This window comes from Crinia signifera, chromosome 1 (assembly GCF_055691185.1).
Source record: "Crinia signifera chromosome 1, ASM5569118v1, whole genome shotgun sequence".
Lineage (NCBI taxonomy): Eukaryota > Metazoa > Chordata > Amphibia > Anura > Myobatrachidae > Crinia > Crinia signifera.
The window spans coordinates 177,944,921-177,958,595 of record NC_139217.1 but is presented as its reverse complement, the minus strand read 5'-3'; the positions used below and the strand labels follow the sequence as shown (position 1 = coordinate 177,958,595).

Here is a 13,675-nt window from a genome sequence, read left to right as displayed (position 1 = left end):
TTAGGACACGTGGGCGTGCATTTAGACTAGAGAACAGAAGATTTCGTACCCGTAGAAGGTCAGCGCAGTTAAATTGTGGAACTCTCTTCCGGTGTCGGCAGAGACAATAAATACATTTAAAATAAGGTTGGACAAACATCTATTGCGTGAAATCATCCAGGGTTACAAACCACAATCATTATCTTTCTAAACTGAAATCCGAATACACAATTTATATAATGGGATGTAGCAAATAGATCATGCACGTCTTTATTCAGCCTTAACCTCTGTGTGACATGGATGTTTTGTAGCTGGCTACAAGTATTTGTTTATGAAAAATTGCAATATTTTGTGACAATATAAACAATATCTGTTTTTATTATGTGTAAAGTGAACCAAGCAATTGTTTTTTTGACTAATGATCATTGTGTTGCAGAGGTTGGAGAGTTCATGCATCCATGTGAAGATGACTTGGTATGTAGATGCATCACTGAAGAAACACAAAGTACCTTATTTCAACGCCCCCATTTATCTAGAAAATAAGGAGCAGATTGGAAAAATAGATGAAATATTCGGGCAGCTCAGAGACTTTGTATCCTTTCTAAACATAAGTTAACTTATGTGTCATGTTATGTTTTCATGTTTGTGTTCTGTAGTTTATGAATGTTTCATTTCCACAATGGCCGATCCTATAGAAAATAATCATTGCAACTCGGTGTAGAAATATGGTACAATGCGAGAATGTTTTCTGAGCATTGATCATACAATAAAAATGACTTATTGGTAAGACTTCTTTCTGAAACCAGAATAGGGGAATACCTATCCACACCAGCAGATTTAAGGCCATGTTTTATCCATTCTGTTGTGTGATTATTTGAATGGCCTTTTGGGGGCGTAGAACATTTTCAAAACAAAATTGTTCAGACATATTGGGCAATTCAGTTTAGGTCTCGCCAGCGATGTGCCTTTTACTGAACTGTACATCACCACCAGAAACATTACTAGTTTCTCTGGCATTGAGAGAAAGCTAGCAATGGTCTGCTTACTGTAACAGGTGAATATAACCACAGCTGAAAATTGTGGGAAGATTGTCAGCATGTCATCTCTAATTGAATCTGTCCTATTGATTTCACGGTATGTTCTGAATCTCTTAAATGTTTTTTTTTTTTTTATACATACCAATAACTACTGTAAACTTATTAGCTATCTTCTGAGTCTCCTTTGAAGAACATCATGGGGTAAAATCTATCTTAACATACTGTTAGTTAATCTACTGTAATCTGATGAGGTGTTGTGGCATACTGGCCAATTCCAAATCCATCTGCCTACTGTAGCTTTGTATATGTCCAAACCTGTGTGGAGATTTATGATATTTGTTTTGCGGTTTCACTTCTCTTCCTTAACCATTCAAAGTATTTTTCTGTTAAACTGTCTGACAATATGAAAGCATCATCATTTAAGAAGTTACAAAAGGTATGTATTCCCTTTTTACAGTTTATACGAATTTACCATCCTGCCCCAGATATAGTTGTCATCTTTGGAATAGTATAATTGGTATTGGCTTAACGGACAGTGCTAATTAAAAAAAAAAAAAATATATATATATATATATATATATATATATATTTAAAAAAAGCTTTTTTGTTGCAGTACTATGCACAAAAAATGTATTTAGTGGTGGTGTTTTTTTGTTTTTTTTTTAACTTATCTTATTTAACTTTATTTTTTCCAAGTTTTATATTGACCCTGCAAAACTGCTACCACTTCAAAGGTTCCTACCTCGTCCACCTGGTGAAAAAGGCCCCCCGAGAGGTGGACGTGGTGGAGGAAGAGGGTTTGGACGTGGCAGAGGAGGCGGCGGCGGCAGAGGTGGTGGAGGACGCGGTGGTGGTATGCATCTTTACTATTCCTACTATGTAACAGTCTGAACTACTTGTGCTACATGTATTCTGTAGGGCAGAACATAGAAAAAAAATATTTACCCCTTAACTTTTACGAACTGCAGAGCCTGCATTGCCAGAAACACTTTATTGTTGGCTGTTATAGGTGTTGACAAGCCTGCTGCCATTACTGGACTCCCACAATCGTTGATCCCAGTCTTAGGCTAATGTAACAATTTGGAATGTTCCTGATCCTGCAGTCACTGTACAAAGCATACAAATGTAAAAAAAAAGTACTATACTGTAACATCTGTATTGAAATATAATTACAAACTAAGCAGCCTAACAAATCTAATACCGTTTCACATATATTTTTTAATCATCTTGTACACAGCATTTATTAAAGGCCTCAGTATTTGTATTATGCTAATATATGCTGTTTTTGTTTTGAAGGTGGATTCCGAGGAGGACGAGGGGGATTTGGTGGTGGAGGTGGCGGTGGTTTTAGAGGAGGTAGAGGAGGTGGCGGAGGTCGTGGATTCAGAGGTAACTAATGTGATCTGTATCATATCAGATACAGGACTGTTAAAATTAAAGTATCCCGGCATAAAGTAATCTAGAGCGAGTTCTAGAGCTCATAAAATGTATATTCCTGCAAGGCACATGCCTACTGTAATTAAAATGTATATATCTATCAATAGATTTGTGCCATAATGTTACATCCTGTGTGTATCACTAAACAATAGGAATATTTTTATTGTATACTTCACCTACTTCTAATATGTAAATGCCTGATTAATCTCATGATTATTTATCATCTGTGTCATGCTATATTTATCAACGGCTATATTTCACTCCATTATACAATAAAGTGACAGAAAACTGGTTCTTCCGCAATTTAAATTTAAATATATATAGGCAGATAGCTCTGCAAGCCCTTGTCGGATGATTTGCAGTGGAGATGGCGGTGTATCATAATTGAACCCTTTGAGTGAATTTGACAAAATAGGTGTGAAAATTGCCAAACAAACATTTTTATTCATCATAGTGACCTGTAATATTTAACTTTATATAGGAAACCATTTTACAACCTTTTACACACCATTTGTTTTGTTTTTTAATTTATATAACAATGCGAGTTGGCATTTTTAGCGGATGGTTTGCACATCTTACAGATTTTGGCACTCAACGGTTTAAGCAACTTTATAGTAGGTGCCAGAGATATAAGCTACGCCACTCCTAAAAACAAATCACAATTTGGATTGTGGACAGAGTTGAGTGGAACGCATTGTGGCATGCGACCTTGCTGCAAATAAAATATGTAGCTGGGGCGATAAGTTACATCACAGTGTAAAACTTCTTGTTTTGGGCAGATGAACATGGACCCTGCATGCCAGTAAGTGACAGTCCAGGGTGGGTGTCATGGGTATACTGTCGTTATGTCAACACATCAAAGGTTGACATGCATTTCGTCCAAACCTGATATAGGTTGACTGAGATGGACGGTCGCTAATGGCTAGGTCGACATGGGTTTTTCACTTTTTTTTTTCCTTTGGTGCTGGCAGGCGGTCTTTTATACCCTACCATCCACTAGGGCGTGGAGAGAGAATAGAATGATGTGCTGAGCATAGCGAGGAACCCTGCCCGAAGCATGAGAGCAATTTGGTGCACCGATATAAAGGGATATTCAATCCCGGGTCATGGCTCTCTGGCTGACCCGACAGCCGTGACCCTGTCCCGTTTTTGGCCGACTCGACTACAAATCGGCAGGCTGGATTCAATGTCCTGCCTGCCGAACACCGAAAGGGGGGGCTTGGCGGCGCGATACCGCTGTGGATCAGCGAGCTATGGCCGGGAACTTGAAAATCCATGGCCGGACTCGACAGATCGGGCCCGACTGCTTCTAAAGTCGGGTCCGTTCTGCCAAGATCCCTGTTCAATGCTTTTGGGAAAGACCGCATTGAATAGGGCCCTGCCGCTATTTCCCCCGTCCGGACCAGCGGCAGGGGATTGAATACCCCCAACAGTGTCTGTTGACATTCGGGATAACAAAATGTAAACTTTTTGACTGTCATCCTAATGCTTGTCGACCCAATGTATGTTTGACCTTCAATCAGTCGTCCCAATGACCCATACAAGGTGTCATGGTGTGTGGAGGGTCTTAAACTGCAACGCATGAGGAGTCCCTACTACAACTGCAGAGATCACTGATTGGTGGATGCAACATAACTATCCTTGCGGATCATTTGCACCTGTTAATGTTGTGCATTCAATCTGGTGGGTGTGGTCTCTTTCAGCACAACAATGCACCAGCGCACTGTTCCAGATTATGTCTGGAGTCATATTTCGTGGAGTTTGGCATAATGAGTTGGCTCTCTCATTTGCCAGATAAAAACCTAATAGAACACATTATATGCAATAAAATGTACCATCAATTGCAGGGTTCCATTACTGGCCTTTATTAGTGATATGTGGACCATTATTCAGAAGACATGGTGTACATCAGTGCTGGCTAAACCTTTCCTCGAGATCTGCCAACAGATTTCCAGGACACCTACTGTAGCTGGTGCAGAGGTGTAGTCATTACTAACTGTCATATATTAAAATGTGCTGCATTTATCCCTGACACACATTCTACAGATCCACAGGTGGTCTGGAAAACATGAACTGCTAGTAGATCTCTAGGAACGATTTGGCCACGCCTGATGTGCATTAACTAGACCAGTGGTTCTCAACCTCGGTCCTCAAGGGCCCCTAAAGGAGCCCATACACTGTACAATTATTGTATGCAATTTGGACTAGTTTGTATCACATGTTTTGCAGTGCAATGAGATGCAATCTAGTACAAAAAGTATGTGCAGCACATACTTGAGCTATGAGATGTGTATGGGCACCTTAACACCGTGCATGTTTTCCAGGTCTCCATACAGAATCACAGTGAAACGATTAGCTCCACCTTTGATCCTTGAGGACCGAGGTTGAGAACCACTGATCTAGACAGTACTTCACAGAGCAGTAGAGTACATGCCCTTAGTGTTGCTGCTGGAATCCAATTGAAAGAACCTACATTTTACTAGTGTGGTTTTCCTGAACACAACCTTATTGGTTTGGGGACATGATTGTATATATGATTTTGTTTTTATTTCACCGTGTTATTGTTTGAGTTTGCATGATATGCAGACAAACCATAATGCTGTATATTTGCCTCCATATCTTAATGCTTTATTGGTACTGCTAAAATCATGTAAATCTTTCTTGCGTATATTCACCAACAATATAATCATGTTGTGTTTTTTTGAACACTTAGAAAACATAAATACCATTATTGCACTTAAGATTTAATCTGATCTAAATACATATATTTAATACTTTAACCTCTTGTATTAATTATACTTTTGTATGTGTGCACTTACAGGTAAAAATTAAGAGGCAATGTTGGCCATAGCAACACAAAGAAGGAACTCGCGTCACAAAAACAATTCAAATAATAGTATAGACAGGCAGATAGTGACCCTCAAAGACATATGTAGAACAATAACCAGCACAAGTCCGGATTCAGTGAATGTTTCCGAAAGAGATTTTCTGCCTTCGGGGGGCCTTTTTAGGATGTTGTCACCATGCTGTCATTGTATAGGTACTCCTTGCAGAGTCCAACAAACGGCTGGAGCTACTGGGTGCTGGCAAGGGATGTCTTGTAAAGCAGCTACCACTGGGACTGAGTAGGTCCCAAAAAACAAAGAAGAAAAATAAGGAAAAAAGGTAGCGCTGGAACCAATGAGGATTTTTAAAACAAATTAACATTTATTGGTACACATACATATGAATTCATGTAAAGTAAAAATATAAAAAAACACATGCTCACTGCCCACAGGGCCACTTTTGTAGATGTTTTGGGGGGGGGGGGGGGGGGGGGGGGGGTTCCGCTCCTATTTATGCCACCAGAGGGTAAAGTGGAGAACTAGTCAATTTGGCCAGGGATTGTATATTTCCTAAATCCAATAGGTATTAGATGGTGTGGATATAATTACTGGTGCCATTCATTAGAGGGTTCCTCTGGGAGATCTTTAAATCCTTTTAGGATAGCATGGAAGCTGTCATCCCTTTTTGTTGGAACATGAGGAAGAAGTCACTGAGAGGCTGGAATTGCAGGCATGGTCCACTGGTAAGGCGGCTGGTTGGATCCAAGGATAAAGTGCAAATGCGTGAAGTGGCAGTTGGGGGCAAGTGAGTAGAGCAGCGCCTGACGCGTTTCGCTGTCACTCAAGGACCGCTTTTCCAAAGGTATACCTTTAAAAAAGCTGTCCTTGAGTGACAGCGAAACGCGTCAGGCGCTGCTCTACTCACTTGCCCCCAACTGCCACTTCACACATTTGCACTTTATCCTTGGATCCAACCAGCCGCCTTACCAATGGACCATGCCTGCAATTCCAGCCTCTAAGTGACTTCTTCCTCATGTTCCAACAAAAAGGGATGGCAGCTTCCATGCTATCCTAAAAGGATTTAAAGATCTCCCAGAGGAACCCTCTAATGAATGGCACCGGTAATTATATCCACACCATCTAATACCTATTGGATTTGGGAAATATACAATCCCTGGCCAAATTGACTAGTCCTCCACTTTACCCTCTGGTGGCATAAATAGGAGCGGACCCCCCCCCCCCCCCCCCCTCCAAAACATCTACAAAAGTGGCCCTGTGGGTAGTGAGCATGTGTTTTTTTTTTATATTTTTACTTTACATGAATTCATATGTATGTGTACCAATAAATGTACATTTTTTTTTTTTTTTTTATTATAAAATCCTCATTGGTTCCAGCGCTACCTTTTTTATTTTTTTTTTCCCCAGAGTCCAACAAACAACTGAGGAATCGGTGGCACTCTGATAAAGTCATAGAAGCAGGATTAGGATCACTAATCCTGCTTCCCTGAATTTCTGTCTGTGAGTGCCGACAATTCTTCTGTTGTTATGAGGTCATCCTTTATGCAGAATTTCTAGTATTTCAATGTTGATCTATAGTTACTTGTGAATTGGAGTTTATAGTGTGTTTATATTAATAAGAATAATTATATATTTTTTTTCTCCCTTTTTAAGGAGGCCGGTGATGAGCGCTGTAAAATTCAGATGTGTATTTTTAAGTTCATCTACCTTGGGAATAGGCGATTGGAAAGGCAACCTTTTTTTTTTCAATTTGGAACTAACAGACAGCGCAGGAGTTGTAAGAGAGCCGTCTCCCTTGGTATCCAGTGCATGTGTGCTGGCAGGAACTCTTTGTGGACCTCAGTCATGTTTAATCTATCTAACTTGAAGCCTTTTTTATGCAGTTTCATTAGGCGCATCTTCTCTCCTCGAGTGTGTTTTTTTTTTTTTTTTTTTTTAAGAATGGTATTTTTTCATCAAAGTGGTATAAAATGTCTTATCTTAAACTATTGTAAATATGAAAAGATTGTATCACTTGGCTACCAAACCAATAAAAGTTGCTACAACTTAACTTGTTTGCTTTGATACTCTGAAAACTTGCACCAGTTGATAACTGTAATAAGTTATTTAGAAGTTCTCAATTTGTAAATGTTTCATGCTTTTTTACATCCTGTTTCTGCTGTATTTTTCTTCAACATATATTCGGAGATATATATATATATATATATATCTATATATATCTATATATATATATATATATCTATATATATATATATGTATCTTAACTAAAAGGTCAATAAAATAGTTTACAGCAAAATGTCAATTATCAATATGACAAGGTACAGAAAGTGGTTTGTGAATTTATAGGGGGACATTGTATAGATCAGCGGTTCTCAAACTGTGGGTCCTGACCCCAAAGTGGGTCCCGACTTTCTCAGCATGGGGTCGCGACTCCCTGTTACTGACCATCAGAATGATGACTTTCCTAATCTCAGTGATTAGAGGAGTCAAAATCTGTTGAACTGTCTGTTTTTTTTTTAGGCTCCTCCCATCATTTTGTACCTCCACAATGCTGCCATGTGCGTGCTTTCTACTTACCACACATGTGATGTGATGACCTTTTGCAGTAACTTGTTGGGGTCCCGTAATTATTTCTATTGTCTGATGGGGTCCCTGACTAAATAGTTTGAGGAACCCTGGTATAGATCAACATGCTCAAGTTAGACACTGGAAAGGGATCGTACATGAATAGGTTGACATGAGGTTTTTTTTTTTTCTATGTGAACCCTCAATTAGTGTATTGTGCCCTCTCTCTTCACTAGCAGTTTCTCAGGCCAGGTGCCTCTGCATTCAGTGCACTTTACCTTTCCCAATAATAGTCCACGTGGATGGTAAAGTATGAAAAAGATAACCTATAATGTATTTATATAATAGTGATGAGCACTCTCAGGGAAGCATTAAGGCCATACACGCTGGGTGATTTTGAGCTAAAAGCAGCTCAGTTTTGTTGTTTGAGCAGCTTTCAGCTAAAAAGCCGCCCAGTGCATATGGGGAAACAGTGAGCACTGATGTGCGCTCCTGCATCATTGCCGACAGCCATCTGCTGGTATTACAAGCATATGAGCGAAGGGGTAGGTGGCTTTCCATACATCCTGCTATGGAAAGTCGTCAACCGGGCCCAGGAAAATCGATCAGAAGGGCGAAAATCATCTGGTGTATATGCACTGGGCATTTTCAGCCCAATGATTTTCCCCATCATTGTTCTCCATATATGCTGGGAAAAATTGGCCAGTGTCTATGGACCTTTAGTCTGAAAAAGCTGGAATATATGTAGCCATTTAGTGATGACAGCATATAAAAATAAAAATGTGGTTCCTCAAGTGAATGAAGCTATATCTAGCATATGTATTCTACGATGGCATAGCCACTTAGGGTGAAAATCCTTTCAAAGTCTCCAATGGAAGAACTGACCTCAAGGAAATTGCCAAAGCTTAAGTGTCTACAGCAGGGATATTTAAGAGGTGGGCCCTTAGTTGCTATGTTGCAGGGTATCCTGGTATGTGTAGTTTCATTACAGCTGGGTGGTTGCATTTGCATACCTCTGGTGTAGAGCTATGGCTTGGTACATGCAAACAGATGTGAAAGATACAGTAAGAAGACTTTATCTGCAGAAAATTGCAGGCTAGTGGATTATTTATTATTATTATATTTTATTTCTAAGGCGCCACAAGTGGATTGCAGATTTGTACATATAGCACACATCAGAACAATACAGGGTACACAGAACTGAAGCAAAGCAGATCACAGGTAGCAATTAGCAGCACAATTCCTAGTACACAATACAGCTGAGATGTAGGGAAGCAGGCGAGTTGTCTGCATGCTATTGGAGGCAGGTTTTCGTTGGTAGCGATGAATGAACACAGGTAAAAGATTCGGTTATGGATGGTAGGGGAGTAAGCTGTAATTGAAATGCAAGAAGAGGACTGTGAGAACAGGAGGGAAGAGGGCCCTGCTCCAAACACCCTGGTGCTGCCAAAATATATCCAACCACCATCTGGCAGACACTATTTAATTTTCAATTGCTCTCACATATTATAATAAACCACTTATAGATCCATAAAATGGACCAACCAAAGGGATGTCCGCTTTCTTCTCTGTAGACTCTCACACTGTAAAAACTCCAAAGAATAGACCTATATAGTGTACTACTGTCTTTCTTATTAAAATGATTCATTACCAGAATGCACTCCCATTTAATAGGATTAAAATAGTATTTTATCACCATCAAAGGTGAAGTCTTAGGAATGGAAGCTACTACTGCTCCTATTCATTTAAATGGGATGACTGACTGTAATGGTTTTAAGTTTAATAATGTGCATATGTTTTCTGTTTTGTTTTTCCTTATTCAAGTATATTAATGACTACTTGGATGGAAGAGGATCACTCAGGGGGGAGGGGGGGGGGAAGGGGAAGGGCAGGATGGGAGTGGGGACCGGCCGGGGGAGTGACAGGAGCAGGCTGGGGGCGGGGTCCGGTCCTGGGTACCTGTAGGTGCAGGCTGTAATCTGTATTGTGCACTGGGAGAGCCTCAGCCTCTTCAGATGTAGCGGCGCTGCGGCAGGCAGGGTCAGGAGCGGGGACCGCAGATGCAGAGAGACAGGGTGCGCGGCGCGAGAATAGAAAGAAATCCCATTCAAAGGACTGGGCGGCCGCTGATTGGCTGAGAACAGCCTGCTCCTGTCACTCCCCCGGACGGCTGCACATGATTAATCTTATGTGCAGACCGTCCGACATCCGGATCTGATCCGATGTACACGGGACCGCGCATCGGATCAGATTGGATGTCATACACTATGCAATTTGGCAAGTTTCACCCGATTTCTCGGCCCAATCCTCCAGAATCGGGTGAAATCGGTGCCAAATTGCGTAGTGTATGGGGGCCTTAAAGGACTGGTCCCATGAGATTTTGTTTCTCCACATTACCAGGCATTGGTAGTTAAGCTAAAAGACTACACACAGGGTGTAACAGTTCTGCATAAAATTAACCTGCATATAGGGCCTGATTCACCATGAGTTGAAGTTTAGCAGAATTCCCACTATGTGCGGTAGGCTACGGGTAGTGAGCCGGCTTTTTCTCAAGTCCGGAAACATTTTTAGATGTAGAAAACCTTTTAGATGTTAATACCGCCCAAAAAATTAATCCAAACACATTGCTTGCCAAATGTCATTTCTCCTACCAGCAGCAGGGGACACTGCAGTATTCACGTGTGGGGATAGAGTGGGTGCATTGGTGGAGTCGGCACTTTAAGTGAAAATTTGAATGTGGCTGGCTCCTCCCCCCTCTATTCCCACCCGGACCCCAGTCTTAGAAAAAGTGCCGGAGGAGTAGGTACTCCAGGGCACTGTCTCCTGAGGGAGACTAGGTTTTTTATTTGACATGTTTATTTTATTTAGTTTTGAATAGAGGCACAGGCAGCACCGCGGATAGGGTCTGCCTGTGTCAAGTGGAGCTCTGAAGTGTCTGGTCGACACTGCTTGCAGTGTTCCTCCAGTATCCAGCCACCGGAGCGTCGGCTCCGGGGACCCGCCGCAGCTGCTTGCGGCTTGTGTTACGGGTCCACGGCCGTTCCCCCGTTCCAGAGCGGTGATGAGGCGCTAGGCGCCATGTGAGGGGGCGGCCAGGTTGGCGCGCTGGCCGGGCAGCTCGCGCCGGTAACTTGGAGGGGCGATGACGTCACTGCTCCCCGCCGGCAGCGCGCCGAGGGCGCGAGATGGCTTGTGGGAGGGTCTTCTCCGCACAAACGCCATTGCTGTCGGCGTGATAGGGAGCGGTGCGGCTGCAAGGAGGAGAGTCTGCAGGCCAGGTTCACTGGTTCCTGTGAGGCTACTGAGCGCTACCTTCCTACGCTACAGGGGTATTGTAAGTCGTGGAAGGGGTTTTGTAAGTCGTGGAAGGGGTTTTCTCTCACACACACACACACACACACACACACATATCGGGAGGGTTGTGGCTGCTCCCTCCCTGTGGACACCCGGGCCCTGGGCTACAAATTGGTTTATTCAGGGCTATTTTGTGTCTGAATTTATCTGGTGTGTGGGTGGGTTTGAGTGTCCTATTTTTGTTTGTTATCTGAAACATATTATAGGGCTGTGGGCAGTTATGGCTGGAAAAACTTCTTCCAAGGCTGCAGTTAAATTATATTCCTGTAAAGCCTGCAAGGGACAATACACCCAGCATGTGAAGGGTGTCTCTCTCTGAGCAGTGTTATGCTGTGGCAAAATCTTCTGCTCCTGTTTTGTCCCCTCAGCCTCCGCAGACACCTGTGGATCCCTTTCAAAATGTATTAGCAGGTTTGACTGCTGAATTGATGGCGTCTAGAAAGGATAGGGAGTTGTTACAAACTCAGCTCACTAAACTTGCTTCGTCTGAACCAAGTTGGGCAAAGACGCTTATCAATTCGGTAGATTCTCTGTCACAGTCCTTAGCGGGCTCTGCACAGAAAAAGCTTCCTTCTCCAGCCGTGGTTAAAAGAAAGGCACTGGCTGCGATGTATTTGCCTCAGCATTCGGATGAGGATGAAGGTTTTGACTTTCTAGAGGAGGGAGAGGTGGTTACAACTCAGGACCCTCCACAGACGGATCTTGATGAAGAAGAGGCTCAGGGAGTGGACGGTCTCATTAGGGCTGTTAGAACTACCCTTAATCTAGAGGAGACGCAAGTTCCTCCCCAGGTGTCTATCTTTGGACGGACTCCAAAGAAACCTCTGTATTTTCCAGATTCTGCGGAGCTGGACAACCCGTTGCTCGCTATTTGGAAAGGTCCAGATAAGAAGTTTCAGATTTCGTCACGTATTAAGACTTTGTATCCGTTTGCTCCAGAGTCCAGGGGAAGGTGGGAGATTCCCCCGTCTCCTGATGTTTCTCTGTCTAGGCTCTCTAAGAAGACCACGCTTCCTGTTCCAGGGGCGGTCTCCCTTAAGGAGGCTCCGGATCGCCGGTTGGACACTACTTTAAAAACTATTTTCACCACTGCTGGGGTCTTACTGAGACCAGCGATGGCTTCCGCCTGGGTGGCTAGGGCCATGGAGGTGTGGGCTACACAGCTTATCTCAGGCCTGGAGCAGGATTCTCCTAAGGATGATTTGTTATCCTTGGCGGAGTGCATCAAGGATGCGTCGACGTATATTGGAGAGGCATCTTCTGATGTTGCGTCTTTAGGTGCTAGAGTTTCTGCCTCAGCTGTGGTGGCCAGGCGTACAGTTTGGTTGAGATCTTGGCAAGCAGAAGCGGAGACCAAGAAGGCGGTGGAAGGAGAGACGTTGTTCGGGTCAGAGCTGGATAAGCTCATATCTCAGGCCACAGGTGGTAAATCTGCTTTTTTACCATCCTCAGCTCCGGCACCAAAGCGGCAGTTTATGGGGCCTTCCTTTCGGGCCTTTCGTGGCTCCTCCAGTGTTGGAGGTAGAACCAGAGGAGGTTTTTCCTCTTTCAGAGGACGCAGGGGTAGAGGGGCAAGAGTTGCTCCAGCCGCCTCTGCCGCTGTTAGAAGACAGGATCCCAAGCCCACTGACAAACCAGTGGCATGACGGGCTCGCAGCTCACGTGGGGAGTCCCACTGTGGGTGCGCGTCTGCTGCTGTTTGTCGAAGTATGGAAAACCCACTGCAGAGATGCGTGGGTATTGGACATAATATCGCAAGGATACAAGCTGCAGTTCGCTTCTCTTCCCCCATCAAGATTTTTTCCAATTGGCCTTCCCAAACTCGAGGAATCAAAGCAGGCTCTTTTTGGAGCAGTTCAAGGTCTTCTGGATTCAAGAGTAGTTGTTCCAGTTCCGGCTCACGAGCAGGGAAGAGTATTCTACTCCAGCGTATTTGTGGTGCCCAAGCCGGACGGCTCTGTGCGACCAATTTTGAACCTAAAAGATCTAAATCTGTACATTTGCTATCAGAGATTCAAGATGGAGTCCATTCGGTCAGTAGTGGCGTCCCTGGAGGGAGGAGAATTTTTGATGTCGTTAGATATAAAGGACGCATACCTGCATGTTCCCATATGGGTCCCGCACCAGAGGTTTTTGAGGTTCCCAATAAACGATTGCCATTACCAATTCAGGGCTCTGCCGTATGGCCTGTCATCGGCGCCCAGAGTATTCACCAAGATTATGGCTTGCATGATTGCAGCTCTCAGACTCGGGTATCACAATTATCTCGTACTTAGACGACTTGTTGATCAAGGCTACAAGCCGGGAAAAGTTGGTCGAGGACGCCTTGGTCACATGCAAATTCTTGACAGATCTTGGTTGGGTCCTAAATTTCAAAAAATTGCATCTAACTCCGTCCAAAAGTCTAAAGTTCCAGGGACTCATCTTGGATACAGAAAACGAGACTGTTTCGCTTCCCAT

At 43.2% G+C, this 13,675-nt stretch overlaps 1 protein-coding gene across 1 annotated transcript; it reads left to right on the top strand.

Annotated features, from left to right (window-relative positions):
- Positions 1–382: 382 nt before the first annotated feature.
- GAR1 (GAR1 ribonucleoprotein) lies at positions 383–7,346 on the top strand. The gene is made up of 5 exons (XM_083178158.1): positions 383–571; positions 1,393–1,452; positions 1,713–1,869; positions 2,313–2,405; positions 6,950–7,346. Exons 1-5 carry the CDS (start codon positions 398–400, stop codon positions 6,958–6,960), a joined length of 495 nt encoding a protein of 164 aa, XP_083034284.1. The 5' UTR covers positions 383–397; the 3' UTR covers positions 6,961–7,346.
- The last annotated feature ends 6,329 nt before the right edge of the window (positions 7,347–13,675 follow it).